Genomic DNA, 16,507 nt, shown 5'->3' with positions numbered 1-16,507 from the left:
ATTAGGAAGGAGAAATTGTTAGTATTTGCAGGTGGCTTGTTAATCAGACGATTGAGGTTTTTGATATTGATTTGGTATTGATGGAAGAAGCTGAATATAATGTTTTATGCAGCAAGTTGTTGTGGTCTGGAACGCGCTGCCTGGAAGGGTGGTGGAAGCAGATTCTTCAATGACCTTCAAAATGGAATCAGAAAGATGCTCGAAAAGGAAATATTTACAGGGCGATGGGGAAGAGGCAGTGTGGGTGGAAGTGTTTAGATTGCTCTTTACAGAGAACCAGCATAGGTACATTGGGCTGAATGGCCTCCTGCTGTACTGCATGGTAAGCTTCTATAATTCCAGCTGGATCATGTTCCTAACTGTCTAGACCCAGTTGGCCACACAGTTTAAGGCTATTTGCGATGGGTGCTAATCGGGGGGCACTAGGTGAGTTCATAAAGGAGAAAGGTGTGATGACGAGTGAGATGAAGATGGGTGGGAAGAGGCCCAGATGGAGCATGAACGTCAGCGTAGACATGGAATCCCTACAGTGCAGAAGGAGGCCATTCGGCCCATCGAGTCTGCACCGGTCCATGTCCCACCCTATCCCTGCAACCTCATAACCTAACACCTCTGGACACTAAGGGACAATTTAGCATGGCCAATCCACCTACCCCATATATCTTTGGACTGTGGAAGGAAACCGGAGCACCCGGAGGAAACCCACGCACACACGGGGGAGAATGTGCAGACTCCACACAGACAGTGACCCAGCGGGAAATCGAACCTGGGACCCTGGCGCTGTGAAGTCACAGTGCTATCCACTTGTGCTACCGTGCTGCCTTAATATATTATAATTGCTTGTTCTCACAAGTAGGCTTCAATGAAGTTACTGTGAAAAGCCCCTAGTTGCCTGTTCGGGGAGGCCAGTACAGGAATTGAACCCACGCTGCTGCCTTGTTCTGCAAATACAAGCCAGCTGTTTAGCCCACTGTGCTAAATTGCTAATTGCTAGTAGTCTCGAAAAGGTGGACGTGGAAGGAATGTTTCTTCTCGTGGGTGAGTCCAGAGCTCGGGGGGGGCATTGTTTTCAAATTAGGGGTCACCCTTTTACATCAGAAGGCAGAGGTAGATAGCCTCTTGTTAGGCAAAGGAATCAAAGGATATAGGGGGTAGATCGGAATGCGGAATTCGACACAGATTTATGGTGCGCCACGCCATTGGGATTCTCTGCTTCGCCAGCTGGTCAGTGGGTTTCCCATTGTGGGGCAGCCCCATGCCGTCGGGAAACCCCCGGGCTGCAGGCAAAACGGAGAGTCCCGATGGCGGAGAATTAACCCCATGGTCTTTGACAAAGAGTCATCCAGACTCAAAAGGTTTGTTCCCTTCTGTCTCCATAGATGCTGTCATACCTGCTGAGATTGTCCAGCATTTTCTGTTTTTGTTTAAGGTTTCAGCATCTGCATTAATTGGCTTTTATCAACTATGATGTTAAATGGCGGAGCGGGCTTGAGGAGGTGTATGGTCTATGTCTGCTCCTTCAAATGTCCGTAATACCACCATCTTCCCACAAATGAGCCATATGGTCTGATCTCACTCCCTGTATCCCTCTAACGTTCCAGATTTTTCAAGGTGTTATTTTAGACCGGTTCAAGAACTGACCTGCTGTTTAATTCTTTAAATTATCTCATTAAATTTGATCTGTTTGAAGATCTGTCGCTAATGCAAAACCCCAAATACGGCAGGTGCTGAAAATCTGAAATGAACTACAGAAAATGTTGCAAATACTCAGCAGCCGTGCAAGCATGTGGGGGGACAGAAACCATGTCATGTTTCAGACCAAACTAATGACGGTTTGCCAACGTTAAAGATTAACTCTGTTTCTCTGAGTATTTCCAGTTTTTCCTGTTCTTATGAAGAATCTGTCACACTGTGGTTTATTTCAACCCTCCTCGGTGCTCTGTCTGATTGGCCCATAACTGTCTCAATTCTCACAGAGGAAAAGAACACTTTTCCTGTCTTTGATCGGAACCATCACTCCCAATCTCTGATAGAACTTCCAACTTTGCGAATGCTTTTCTGTCCTTACCATAATGTGAAGCCCAAACATAATGCACAACACCCCAACTGAGGCCAGACCAAAGCTGTCTACAAGTTTAAAATATTACCTCTTAAGTGCCAAGCTTATTGACATGGCCAGATCCTGAGATGCCCATCAAATTCTTCTCATTTAGGGCCTGTCCGCTTTGCCTCATCTTTTTTTCCGAAGCCAATTTTACTGCAGAATGCACTCTCCAGCTGTCTATTCATCCAGCTTGCCCTCATGTGTGCTGTTCTAAACCCCCAATCTCTGTCGCTCCTTCAGTGGCTTGGCAGTGCAGAATGTGAATATTGCTGAAAAGAAAGAAACATGTTGCCAAAGTTTTTTCATCCTGCACTCGTAAGGACCAAAGAATGCGATCACAGCAATTTATACTGGAGGAGAACAGGAGTATAAATTGCCAGGATTGTTTTGAAGTTTGGCATTCTTGCATTTGTCCTGTCGAGTGCACGATGAAGAACTTTGGCACCGTGTCTCCCCTTGCAGCAATGTTGCTTCAGTTCTTTAATGAAAAGGAGAATTGGGTGGGGCCTGTAACAAGCAGCCGATCACCCGTTCTTCTACTGTGGCCAAAAGTTAAACTTGTCTCTTTGATCGTACATGTGTGGAACAGAAGCAAGAGATGGGCTGTGGGAATTGGGAGATGTGGTGAGGTTTTTTATACTTGGATGTGGTGCCACGGGAGAGGCCAGCATGTGGTCCCCATCTCTCGTCGTTCTTGAAAAGGCTGCCTTCTTCAGCCACTGCAGACCCACGCAGACCCCTGTGGACACCACCTCCACCACATCTTTCTCGACCGAGAAATCTCAGTGACTCCACCCTTGAGGTTTCTAGCCTCAAGCCGTATCTTTGTAATTGTGGTCGCAATCTTCCCGTTCCATTTTTGTCCGTAAGTGTCCCAACGGGAACCTTTTTTGAATGCTTTTGTGTTTGAAGATTCATGCAAAGCAGGTGCAACTATTCCCTCAATTTTTGAAAAGAATTCTATGCAGTTCCTCAAGCCTGAAACTCCTTGGTGAGTGGGACCACCTCCTGTCCAAGTGCAACATTAATATTCCAATTCCCCCTCCATTTCCCTGAAGGCGTTAGGTTTCAAACTCGGCAGGAGCATTCCTTTCCAACATCATTCGCAAGTGACAGTTCCACATGTGTGAGTCTATATAAGGGTTGTTCTCAGACTGCACGTGTGCCTACATTTGGGGATGGTTTAGCACACTGGGCTAAATCGCTGGCTTTTAAAGCAGACCGAGGCAGGCCAGCAGCGCGGGTTCAGTTCCCGTACCAGCCTCCTCGAGCAGGCGCCGGAATGTGGTGACTAGGAGCTTTTCACAGTAACTTAATGTGAAGCCTACTTGTGACAATAAGCGATTTTCATTTCATTTACCAGGAAGGATGAACAGTTTTGTGCGGCTGAATGTCTAACTCTTCGTATTTCTATGACGTCGGACAATGTTTGGGAGCAGGAACTGCTGGCTATTTTTATTCTCCTTCCACTGCACTTCCCTTGCCTAAGCCAGGGACTTTGAGATAAATCGCAATAATACCCCACCTTGCCACCAGCCCTGGGCCGCCCGGTTGAGCTGAATCAATAGCGAGAATTGTAGTTTCTCTTTTGATGTTGTCGTTGTTCAACAGTGAAATCCCGTCACCAACAAAAATCCCTGTTGTGTTTTCTAGGCTTCAGCCGAGCAGCCTTGCCCTTTGGGCTGGTGAGGAGGGAGCTGTCCTGCGAGGGGTACCCCATTGACCTCCGCTGCCCCGGAAGTGATGTCATCGTGATCGAGAGTGCCAACTATGGTCGGACGGATGACAGGATCTGCGACGCCGACCTGTTCCAGATGGAAAATGTGCAATGCTACCTCCCAGATGCCTTCAAAATCATGACACAGAGGTATAGTGATTAGTCTAATGTTTAGACTTTGCCAAAGAACTGTCCGAGGTGGCCAGCCTTATAACTCGGTCAGTCATGCTTTTTGCCCCTGAAGTCAAAGGGTCATGGGGACAAGTTCCTCTCCGGAGACCTCAGCACAAAATCCAGGCCGATATTCTGGCAGTGCAATGCTGAGGGAACGCTGCCCTGTTGGAAGAGCTTGTTCAGATGAGACGTGAAACCATGGCTGTGTTTGCCTTCTTGGCTGAATGCAGCAAATCCCGTGGCATTATCTCAAAGAAAAGTAGAGTCATTTCCCCTGGTGCCTTGGCAGCTATTTATCCCTCAGCCAGCATTGTTAAAGTGTGCTATCTGGTCAGTATTTTGTTACTGTTGTGGGAGATTGCTGTACGCAAAATGGCTGCTGAGTTTTCCTTCTTCACAACAGTGGCTACGCTTGGAAAAGTACTTAATTGACTATGAGCCCCTAAGGTCACAGAAAGTGCAATATATATTCAAATACCTTGCTGTATTCGGGTGCAACAAGATTGTGAGTTGGGTGAAGTAAATGAGCTATTGATTCTTACCAAATGAAGTCAGTCTTTTTGAAGTATAAAAAGGGAATATTTGGCAAATTAGAGCATTTAATACTTTAGAATTTTTCTGACTTCGTCTGCTCCAAAGATAATGGGAGCGATTCTCCAAAATGGAAACTATGTGTTTGCGCCGTCGTGTACGCCGTTGCGTTTCACGACGGCGCGAAACGGGCACGGGGACGACCGATTCCGTCCCCCACAGGGGGTCAGTACGGCGCTGGAGTGGTTCACGCCGCTCCAGCCTCCCTTCCCGGTGCCAAACGGGCGCCATGCCAACCCGCGCATGCGCGGGGGACTTCTTCAGCGCGCCGGCCCCGACTCAACATTGCACGGGGGTTCTGGGGCCGAAAGCGGAAGAAAGTAGGCCCGGGGGGGGGGGGGGGGGAGGGGAGAGGCCAGCCCGCCGATCGGTGAGCCCCGATCGTGGGCTAGACCCCATCGGAGGCCCCCCACCCCCCCCCAGTGAAGGAGCGCAGGGTTCCCGCCGGCAGCGACCAGGGGTGAATGGCGCCAGCGGGAATCTGCCGTTTCCGTGCGGCCGCGTGGCCCATCCGGCCCCACCGATTCCAGCGGCCCCCGGCCGGCGCCACGTCGAACACGCATCGGGGCGTCATGGCGCGGATGCGGCGATTCTCCGGCCCGGCTCGGGGCTCAGAGAATCGCACCCAATACTTCTCCCAGTGGTTTCCCAATATATCAAATGTTTGAAAATGCAAAGAGCTTGGGGTGAGTTTCCTCGATGCCTCATCACTGAGGCCCTGGCCACATGTGACACTGGGCAAGAGAAGCAGTTCCCTGACTAGTACCCTCACTCATGCTTCCAGGGAGGCCCGGTAGCACAGTGGTTAGCACCATTGCTTCACAGCGCCAGGGTCCCAGGTTCGATTCCCGGCTTGGGTCATTGTCTGTGCGGAGCCGGCACGTTCTCCCCATGTCTGCGGGGGTTTCCTCCGGGTGCTCTGGTTTCCTCCCACAGTTCAAAGACGTGCAGGTTAGCGGGATTGGTGTGCTAAATTGTTCCTTAGTGTCCAAAAATGGTGAGGTGGGGTTACTGGGTTACGGGGATAGAGTGGAGGCGTGGGCTTAGATAGGGTGCTCTTTCCAAGGGCCTGTGCAGACTCAATGGGCCGAATGGCCTCCTTCTGCACTGCAAGTTCTATGATTACTTGATGGTTCAAGGCTTGCAGTCAATCGGGCCCGTAATCGCCCAGTATCCCGGCGAGGCTAGACTGCTGAGCAGGATTCGATGCATAACACCACAAATTGCCTGTTCATAGAAACTTTAATGTGGGGAAAAAAAGTCAGGCGATCCTTCACAAGGGCTGTGTCCCAACCAAAATCTGAGCCACCTAAAGGAGATATTAGGGCAGATTGGTCAAAGGCACAGGTTCTAAACAGCACTTTAAAAGAGGGATAGAGTGAGGTGGAGATGTTTAGGGAGGGAACTCTGGGGCCAGGCAGGCAGCTGAAGGCGTGCCCATCGATGATGGAGCGACCTGGAGCAGGACCCCTGTCCCCACCCCCTTCCTCATCCCAGAGGCAGGGAGTTCAACTCAAGTACACTGAGTACCAAAGCCTCGTTCCAGGCCAATGATCGGTCTGAGACTTTCCAGGCCTGTACGGCTGAGTAAAATGGTTTGCTTAACCAGCTGAAGCAGTGGGAAAGGGATGCCCGGGGTGGGGGGGGGGGTGGGGGGGGGGGGGGGGGGGGGGGGGGGGGGGGCGACAACAAAAATTTGGCTTTGACTCTTCGGAATCCCAGCAGCGCAATTTTGCTCTTCAAAAAAAAATCCTTCTCCCAGAAGAAGGAAAAACATTACATTCATTAACGAGGTAATTATGCAGGATTTAGATGCAGAAAAAAGTGCACGTTAATGGACACACAATTAACAGAAAGCGGACTAATTCAATAAAACAAACATTAGCGTTTAATGCATTTTAGCCACTTGTGTAATCAAAACGCAATGTCTCTCAGCTCCTGGGAAATTTAAAGCAATTTGATTTGAAAATCTGAGCGATTGTTCACTTCAGGCCTCTAATTTGGATGGAACGATTATTTCGCTTTTCAAGAAAGGACTACCAAAACTCTTGGTGATCCAAATTTATGCGCCATGAACCGCTGCCAGCACAGTACTGCGTTTATAGAGTCCGATGGAGGTTTGCCAGCCCTCCCCTGCAATACATCAATGTCTGCCGAGCAACGGAATCTGTTTCATCTTTTGGGTTTTGGCACAAAGCACTTTTTATTGCAGTTAAACATTAAGGAATTAATTTGGAATACGTGCCTGAATGCAGCTTGGCGCCAGTCTAGGAGAATCCCTGGGCTGCCACATTCAATCCCATTTTAAAGTACAACGCCACACATGGTAGGACTTGACGCATGTCCTCACCTCACGAGCCCTTGCCCCCCCCCTCCCCCAGCTCATGGTGGAGGGCAAGTGAGGTGCTGCTTCGCAGGTGAGAACGTCTGCTTCACCCCAAATGGCCTTGCCTGCCTGGAGACATCGGTCCAATCGAGTGGCCCCAGGATTTCCTTTGATTCCGGGTGACAAAACTTGAGGCAAATCCTGCTCAAGGCCCCCCCAGTTTTTAATTTTATCTTGGGTGTAAGGCGCCTTAATGTGGCTGGAATATTTGAGCATTGCTGCAGATATTCAGTGCCACTTTGTCACTGGGGATCTAATGGCAATCTCCCTGCCGAATAGAGGCTTTCCTTGTGCATTCCCAACAAATCCGCCCCATCTCTCCCCGACCAACACCCCATCATGATCGGCCTTCCCATGCACCTCATTCGGTTTCTCTTGTATTACTATTTGATATTGGGATGTGGACATCAATGGCAAGATCAGCATTCATTGCCCCTCCCTAATTACCCTTGAGAAGGTGGTGGTGAGCTGCCTTCTTGAACCGCTGCAGTCCATATGGCGTACGTCGATCTATAGTGCTGTTAGGGAGGAAATTCCAGGATTTTGACCCAGTGACAGTGAAGGAATGGCGATCATGGTAGCACAGTGGTTAGCACTGTTGCTTCACAGCGCCAGGGTCCCAAGTTTGATTCCCGGCTTGGGTCACTGTGCGGAGTCTGCACGTTCTCCCCGTGTCTGCGTGGGTTTCCTCCAGGGGCTCCGGTTTCCTCCCACAGTCCTCTGAAAGACGTGCTGTTCGGTAATTTGGACATTCTGAATTCTCCCTCTGTGTACCCGAAAAGGTGCCGGAATGTGGCGACTAGAGACTTTTCACAGTAACTTCATTGCAGTGTTACTGTAAGCCTACTGGCGACAATCAAGATTATTACATTATTATTATCTATTTCAAAATCAGTTGGAGGGGAACTTACGAATATTGGTGTTCCCATGTGGCTGCTGCCTTTGTCCTTCTAGGTGGTAGATGTTGCGGGTTTGAGGGATAGGAGGTTTTGGGGGAATTTGAGGAAAACCCTTTTTCCACAGAGGGTGGTTATGGTCTGGAATGCACTGCCTGGGAGGGTGGTAGAGGCGGGTTGCCTCACATCCTTAAAAAAGTACCTGGATAAGCACTTGGTACATCATGACATTCAAGGCTATGGGCTAAGTGCTGGCAAATGGGATTTGCTCCACAGGTCAGGTGTCTTTCATGCATCGGGACAGACTCGATGGGCCGAAGGGCCTCTTCTGCACTGTATTACTCTGTGATTCTGTGAAAGGTGCTGCCTAAGGACTCTTGGTGAGTTGCTGCAGTGCATGTTGCAGATGGTACACACGGCTGCCACTGTGCGCCGATGGTGGAGGAAGTGAATGTTTAAGGTGGTGGAAGGGGTGCCAATCAAGCGGGGGCTGCTTTGTCCTGGATGGGTGTTGAGCTTGAGTGTTGTTGGAGCTGCACTCGTCCCGGAACGTGGCAAGTATTCCATCACACTCCTGACATGTGATTTATGGATGGCGGACAGAGGTTTATCTCCAACTCATTTGCGACCAACACCAAAAATAACCCCAGGAAAGGATGGTGTGAGGAGGGGCCTGCAGACGGCCTGGAAACACTCAACATTCTTGCTCCTGCTCCCAGTGGCTAAATGTACCAGCCCGAAGGGGGCAGACTCAGTCGATTGCAGGTGTGCCAGTATGTGACTGGCTGTGACCCAATGTCGGCGTGCCAGGGTGGTGTTGCAACCCCGTCACATGTATCCTGGGACTGTGCTTCACATCCTGTCACAAGACCAGTCCAGTGCCTTTGCTCTCTCAGGTGGAGCATCGGCAGAGGTTTCTTTACTCTGACCAAGCATACCTCCTGAATGGGGAATGTGGAATGGGGTCAGTTTAGAGCTGACGCTGAGGGGAGAAAATATTGTAATGTGGCAGCAAACTCCCTACTTCAGGTTGGGCACAGATAAGTCTCTGATTTCTTTAGGGCGGGCACAGTGGTTAGCACTGCTACCTCACAGCTCCAGGGACCGGGCTTCAATTCCGGCCTCGGGTGACTGTGTGGAGTCTGCACGTTGTCTGCGTGGGTTTCCTCCGGGTGCTCCGGTTTCCTCCCAAAGTCCAAAGATGCGCAGGTTAAGTGGATTGGCCTTGCTACATTGCCCCTTCATGTCCAGAAGGTTACTGGGTTACAGGGATTGGGTGGAGGCTTGGGCCTAAATAGGATGCTCTTTCCAAGAGCCGGTGCAGGACTCGATGGGCCGAATGGCCTCCGTCTGCACTGTAAATTCTAAGATTCTATGATAAAGAGAGAGCGGTTAAGGGAGGGAATTCTTTATACGAGCCGCACATTTAAATTGGCACCCTTTACAAACCAGGCTTTGTTAATATAATTTCCCAGTCCCGATCCCTGGGACACAGAGGCCAATGATGTACTCCAGCTGTCAATCAAAACTGATCACTGCACAATTACAGTTGAATCTTCCAATGTGGTTGCTCTGTTCCTCCATGTCGACAGCAACCACGTTAGCAGAGAGAGTTTAATATATTTTCAGTGCACATGTTTATGATTAGCTCGTTAGGTTTTGAGGCCAGCACTAAGCTGAAACATATTCTGAGATTAAGTTGAGAGTAATAATTTTTTTCCGAATTGGTAGCGAGAGTTTTTGAGAAAATCCATTGCTGTGGTTTTCACCTCCTCCTTTATGGGGAACGTCCTGTGCTGACGTACACACTTCAGCAGACTCCTGCCAATGCTTCCACATTCATGAGGACCCCCTGCAAGTATTGACACAAGTTTGCCTCTCTCCTACTGGTATTGTACTGAGAAGGGCCCCGTTCCCTCTGCTAGGGTTTGAGCCTACAATCTAGGCCAGCACACTCCAGTGCGATGCTGAAGGAGGGAGGCATGTTTTGGATGAAATAGAACCAAGATGCCATCTCTCTGAAGCAGATGTAAAAGATTCCACGGACGCTATTTTTGAAGGGAGCTCTCTTGCTGAACAACACTTGTCCTCTGCCAATATTGTGAAAAACAGATCATCTGGTCATGACTACATAGCTGTTTGTGGGCGCTTGCTGTGTGGAAATTTGCTGCTGCAGTGCGACGGTGACAATGTTTCAAAAGTGTTTTCATTCGAACGATGGAGTTAGGGGTGACCTCTACAAGACTATGAGGAGCATGGAGAGAGTGGATGGGTGGGCACTCATTCCCAGGGTGGAGGGATCAGTCACCAGGGGGCATAGGCAAAGCTTAGAGGAGATGGTGCGAGGCGGGCTTTTTTATGCAGAGGGTGGTGAGTGCCTGGAACGCGTTGCCAAGGGAGGTTGTGGAAGCAGATACATTAATGACGTTCAAAAGGCATCTTGACAATGACATGGATAGGATGGGTATAGAGGGATACGGCACAAGGAAGTATTGAGGGTTTTTGTAAAGGTTACAGGCTTGGAGGGCCGAAGAACCTGTTCCGATACTGTATTGTTCTTTGTTCTTTGACACATTCTCTCAATAACCAGTGACGGTTGGCATGTTGAGTCACTTCTTGTTCGCACGTGTGAACCATCATGTAGGCATTGTCACGGGGTATCGATTGGTCCTGCGATACCTTGCTACGTTTCCTACACTCACCTAAACCGGTTGAACTCCCCACTGCGACCAGCACAGGCCAAGGATCAGACATTGGGCCCTTTTTGACCTGTCTTAACCCACCAAGGCAGTGAAATGTACCCACTTATTCCAGTCAATCTTCTGGGGCTCTGATCTGCATAATATGTTCAGTGCTCGATAGTGCCAGCCTACAGGACATTCCTTCCTGAAAGCTCAAATGAAAACGGTTTGGAGCCAATTATAAAACTTATCACGATGCAGAATCTAAATCTCTGACCCCACCCGCAGTATGACCTCCATCGCTTCATGCAGATATTAGTTTGAATAATAAATTCATTTGAGCACAATGCTTCAGAAGCCCTGCAGAGTGCTAAGCAAGAGGTGGCATAACCCTTTCTCAGGATTGCTCATCATCCTTTATCCTTTCCAAAAAAAGATAAACTATGAACAAGGATCATAAATAAAATGTAGTGCTCCTTCAATCCAAATTGGCTGTGATTTACTGATCATGGAGTGAGAGATTGCACGCTCTCATTTATTACAGAGGTTCATTCAATTTTTGAGACAAGTCGTTGTGAGTGCATCTGCCTTTTCGCCAGATCATTTGATCAATTCATCGAATTGAGCACACAAGTTATATTTCTTGCAGAGGTGACAGTGTAGAAATACTATAAAAAGACGGAGAGGGGGAGAATACAAGTTCCATCAGCTTGTGGAAAAAAAAGTCTTCCATTTAGATAGTACTCTTCGCCACCTCGGGACAAGGTTTTTCTGAATTGTGGTTCCTCCTATAGTGGTGGGGAATTTGGAGTCAATTTGTGCACAGCAAGCTCCCACAACCAACAATGTGATGGATGACAAGGCAATCTGTTTTTGTGATGTTGCTTGAGGAGTAAATATTGGCCAGGCGTCAGGGGGAACTGCACTGCCTGCGTTTGAAATGGTGGCCAGGGCGTCTTTTGCATCACCAGAGCGGGCAGACAGTGCCTTGCTTTAATAGCGGCTCATCTGAAAGATGGCACTGCCAACAGTGCAGCACTGCCTCAATACTGCACTGGAGTGTAAGCTTTGATTTTTGCACTCGGGAGTTGAGCTTCAACCCCCTGAAGTCCTGGGCAATATTTCGAATCCGAGTTAAGACCAGCATGACTGACAAACTTACGAAGACCAAGTGAAAGAGCGGACTGGGATCAAGCCTGTTCACAGATTTTGCTCCTTCGCAGATGAGGACCTCCCTTGAGCACAGTTATTGCGTAAGCCTTCAATATAGTAAACATTCAAACTCTGTAGGTGGGCAAATAACAGATTAATTCCACTATTCCAGAATGCTATACTTGGTACCGAACGCAGTAGGGTTTTTGTTAATTCAATAGTGGGGGGGGGGTGAGGTTAATAGTGGTCACTATTGATGCTTCAAGTGACAGCAAAGGTAATGTTGTGAGCGCTGTGTGATCTTTTTTAGTCCACAGACTTATTTTAAGGACTGCATTTTTCAGAGGAAATAGACATTGTAAAAGTCTTCTCGTGGCACATTAATGTGTGCCCACTTGTTTTAGATGATTAGACGCTATTACCAGGCTTTATCTTTGCGGCCAGCTCCAAGACCTTTATTACTCAATGAGTGTTCAGTGAGTGGAATTAGTGGTGTATGCTTCTCTTGTTAAGGGACAAATATCAAACTGAGAAACAAAATTCGATGAGGCAGTTTAACCAATTAATGTTCGTGGGAAGAAGTCGCTCAGGACTAACTATGTTGATAATGTAACGCAAGTCGCTCTTTGCTGTAAGGTAATGGTCTGCAATGGATCAAAGGCAAAGCCCCTCGGGTATGGCCAGACACTGTTACATTTGATGCATTGGGATTGAGTTTGTCGGCTATTAGCTTATCAATGCTTAAAACCTTTGCATGAAATTCCTCTGCCGCAACTTATTTCCCTGACATGTTAATTGGTTTATTTTAAATAGTGCTCGCCCTAACCACCCCCCCCCACCACCACCACCACCCCAACCCCCGTTCAAATAATGGACCAAGAAATGACATCAGACTGAGATAAGAATTCACCCACCGTCATTCCAAAATCTCAGTTTCGAGTCGTAATCTCTTTGAACCTCAAGCCCTCGAGTTCATCCTCTCCAGAAGTCTATTCCTCCTGCTGCTAGTTCACAGACATTTAAAGCCTAAAGTCACTAATCATTTCTCCCTGTTTAGCTCGACTCTTTGCTCACTGTTTTATGATTGATGTTGTTACGTTTCCTACATTACAACAGTGACACACTTCAAAAGTACTTAATTGGCTGTAAAGTGCCTTAGGGACCTCCTGAGGTTGTGAAAGATGCTATAAATACAGGCTCTTTCTTTCTAACCCACTCTTCCTAGCCCTCTATATTTTCTCACTTTCTCTCTCTCTCATCTCTCTCTCTCTTACTTTGTCCTTTTCGCTTTCTACCTCTCTAACACTCTCCCTCACATTTTCTCTCCCCATTTTGTTTCTCCTGCACTGGGGTTCACTTTCTCTCTCTCTCATCTCTTGCTTATTCCCTCTTTTTTTTTCTCCTTTTGCTGTCTTGGTCTTGTTCATGCCCTGTGTTGTTGAACCTTCTCCTTGGGCTTTCACCTGGATGCATGCATTTCAATGCAGCATGTCACTGACGTCCGCACTAAGCTGCAGGAATGCTCCCTAACATGCACTGGTCATTGTTGCTGGGCTCATGCTTACTGGTGTCCCAGGCAGTCTTTGCTGGGATCAATTTGAAGATGAAGCAGGGAAGATCGATAACAAGTCTTCCTCCTGGTGGTGCCGGCAAGCGCACGGGTCAGGCCGGCTGCGAACCACGCCCGCACAACAGCAACTTTGCGACTGGTGGGCTCTCAGTTACATCCCACTATGAAGGCCAGAATTAACACATTCAGGATATGAATGACGTGGTCTGACAGTAATAATAATAATAATAATAGCTTATTGTCACAAGTAGGCTTCAATGAGGTTACTGTGAAAAGCCCCTAGTCGCCACATTCCGGCGCCGGTTCGGGGAGGCCGGTACGGGAATTGAACCCACACTGCTGGCCTTGTTCTGCATTACAAGTCGGCTCTTTAGCCCACTGTGCTAAGCCAACCAGTGGAGAGCTCCAAGCTACATACAGGTCATCTGGGGCGGGATTCTCCAGCTCCCGCCAGATTGGAGATACCGCCAGGGGATGGCGTGAATCTCGCCGGCCGCCGAATTCTCCGGCACCAAAAATTTGGCGGGGCGGGAATCGCGGCGGTCGGCGGCCCCCCCCCCCCCCCCCCCCCCCCCGGCGATTCTCCGGCCCGCAATGGGCCGAAGTCCCGCTGCTGTCACGCCAGTCCCGCCGGCGTGAATCAAACCACCTCCCTTACCAGCGGGACTGGCAGCACGGGCAGGCTCCAGGGTCGTGGGGGGATCTGACCCCGGGGGGGGGGGGGGGGGGGGCCACGGTGGCCTGTCCCGCGATCGAGGCCCACCGATCCGCGGATGGGCCTGTGCCATGGGGGCACTCTTTTCCTTCTGCCTCGGCCATAGCCTCTGCGATGGCCGATGCGGACGTGCCCCCCCCCCCCCCCCCCCCCCCCCCCCGCGCACGCGCGGGGATGACGTCAGCAGCCGCTGACGCCCCCACACATGCGCGGACTTCCGCCGGCCGGCGGAGTCCCTTCAGCCCCAGCGGGCGTGGCGCCAACCACTCCGGCGCAGGCCTAGCCCCTCAAGGTGAGGGCTTGGCCCCTAAAGGTGCAGAGAAATCCACACCTTTGGGGCGGCCCGACGCCGGAGTGGTTCACGCCACTCCATCCCGCCGGGACCCCCCGCCCCGCCGGGTAGGGGAGAATCCCGGCCCTGGTATCTGGACTTGTATGACTGAACAGCATTATCCAACCACTTACTCTGATCACTTTGCAAAAGATATTCATTTCGACGGTATCCACTTGCTTGTGCGTGAGTCGCATCGCTTGATTTGAATGTGTGTCAGCAAAATCTCAAAGATAGCCATTCCAGCAGGAATACGAAAACAGGAGATGCTGGAAATCCTCAGGCGGTTACGGCGACATCTGCGGAGAGGGAGATGCAGTTAACGTTTCAGGTCAATGGCCTTTCATCAAAACCGGTTGTGATGAAAGATCGCTAACCTGAAACAATATTAACTCTGTTTCTTGCACCACAGACGTTGTCAGACCTGCTGAGTATCTCCAGCACTTTCTGTTTCTATTTCCGATTTCCAGCATCCGCAGTATGCTAATCCAATCCACGGCAGTTGGTGACGTTGAAGCTTTAAGACACAGCTGCTTTCTTTGCTGGAGAGAGTTTATTGACTTTGTCCAGCGCTGCCAACACCCTGCCCCGTGTCCCAGGTATCCCCATTCGGAGATGTACAAATATCCATGACCTGTCTATCAATGTAATTGCCATTAAGCCGTAACAATGTAATTAATAAATCATTAATATTCTGTTATCCAATAGACATTGAGGTTGATTGGAGAATGATGCAACCATATGTGGATCAATCAGTCCTGGGCACGGTAGCACAGTGGTTGGCAGTGATGCTTCAAAGCGCCAGGAACCTGGGTTCAATTCCCGCTTGGGTCACTGTCTGTGCGGAGTCTGCACGTTCTCCCCGTGTGTGCGTGGGTTTCCTCCGGGTGCACCGGTTTCCTCCCACGTCCTGAAAGACGTGCTTGTTAGGTAAATTGGGCATTCTGAATTCTCCCTCCGTGTACCCGAACAGGCGCTGGAGTGTGACGACGAGGCGATTTTCACAGCAACTTCATTGCAGCGTTAATGTAAGCCTACTTGTGACAATAATAAAGATTATTATAGGAGTTTCAATCTGTCCCACTTCCCAACTTTTTTTGTACCCCAGAGGCCTGCAGGCTTTTCCTTTTTAAGCATTTATCCAATTTCCTCTGTGCAAGCTACCAGTAAATCTGCTTCCATCGGCCTTTCAGGATGTGCTTCCAGCCCGTGACAAAACACTGTAAAAATATTTCACCTTATCTCTCTCTGGCTCTTACCGTAAATCCGTGTCCTCTGATTACCTCCTGCCAGAGAAAATAGTTTCCGGATATCTAGACAATCTATCAAATTCTCTTTTTGAAAGATACGACTGAATGGCTCGTATCTAAATACAGTTCTTGGATAAGTTGTATTTTTATTTATGGCGCTGAACCCATTGTCCCCTTCCTCGGGGGGCCCAGATGCTGTCTCACTCGCAAATAGCATTCACCAGACAAGTGAGCATTTGCCGCCCAGTCCATTCGCACCCCTCCGGTGCAGCTGGAGTTCCAGAGCAGCAGTCAACAGCAGAGAGCAGGCCGGATCCATCTTCCCTTTATGACCGTTACAGATTGTAAGCTGAACCCCCTTTTCTGAGGCTCCGAGACTGAATGAAAAGTGAATGGGCTGGATTTTCCTGCCCTCTCGTCAGCGGGATCTCCTGGCCCCACCTTCGGCGACCACTCCACCTCCAGCAGGGTCCCTGGCAGTGCAGCAGGCGAGCAACACGAATGGACATTTACTTGGGTGGGACCAGAAGATGCCGCCAGCAGCCAATGTTGCCGGGAAACTCACCACACCAAGGGAGGAGGGAGACAACATCCTGCCCAGTGACTACAAACAGACCCCCTCCCCTGTCTTCACTGCTCTAGTAAAATATATCTTTAAAATGTTCCCCCCAAAATTAGCCATTGCAGGTTTCCAATATAAAGCTCAAGATTCCTGAAAACTGATTGGAAAAAATAGGTCAGAGGCCAGGCTCAAACACCATGATCCTGTGTTATTTGGTGATCACTGGTCCATCTGCTTGTGGTCTGCTGCATCATTCCCCTCAGAGTGGCCGTGGCAGCTTGGCCGCGTTTCATTGACTCCCAGGGCGGCAATGCAAGTGCCATTAAAGTTCACGTCCAGATTTACAAATCCCTCCATGCCCTTATCCCATCCCTATCT

The 16,507-nt window shown here is 49.4% G+C and overlaps 1 protein-coding gene across 14 annotated transcripts in view; it reads left to right on the top strand.

Annotated features, from left to right (window-relative positions):
• adgrl2a (adhesion G protein-coupled receptor L2a) overlaps window positions 1-16,507 on the top strand; it is a 695,216-nt gene that overhangs the window by 482,358 nt on the left and 196,351 nt on the right. For all 14 annotated transcript variants that reach the window (XM_072510363.1, XM_072510357.1, XM_072510358.1 and 11 more), the window contains one exon: window positions 3,758-3,971. In XM_072510363.1, coding sequence (XP_072366464.1) covers window positions 3,758-3,971 — 214 coding nt within the window. The remainder of the gene's footprint in view (window positions 1-3,757; window positions 3,972-16,507) is intronic.

Source organism: Scyliorhinus torazame, chromosome 7, assembly GCF_047496885.1.
Source record: "Scyliorhinus torazame isolate Kashiwa2021f chromosome 7, sScyTor2.1, whole genome shotgun sequence".
Classification (NCBI taxonomy): Eukaryota; Metazoa; Chordata; class Chondrichthyes; order Carcharhiniformes; family Scyliorhinidae; genus Scyliorhinus; species Scyliorhinus torazame.
The sequence above is the reverse complement of the archived record's forward strand: the minus strand, read 5'-3'. Positions and strand labels throughout refer to the sequence as shown.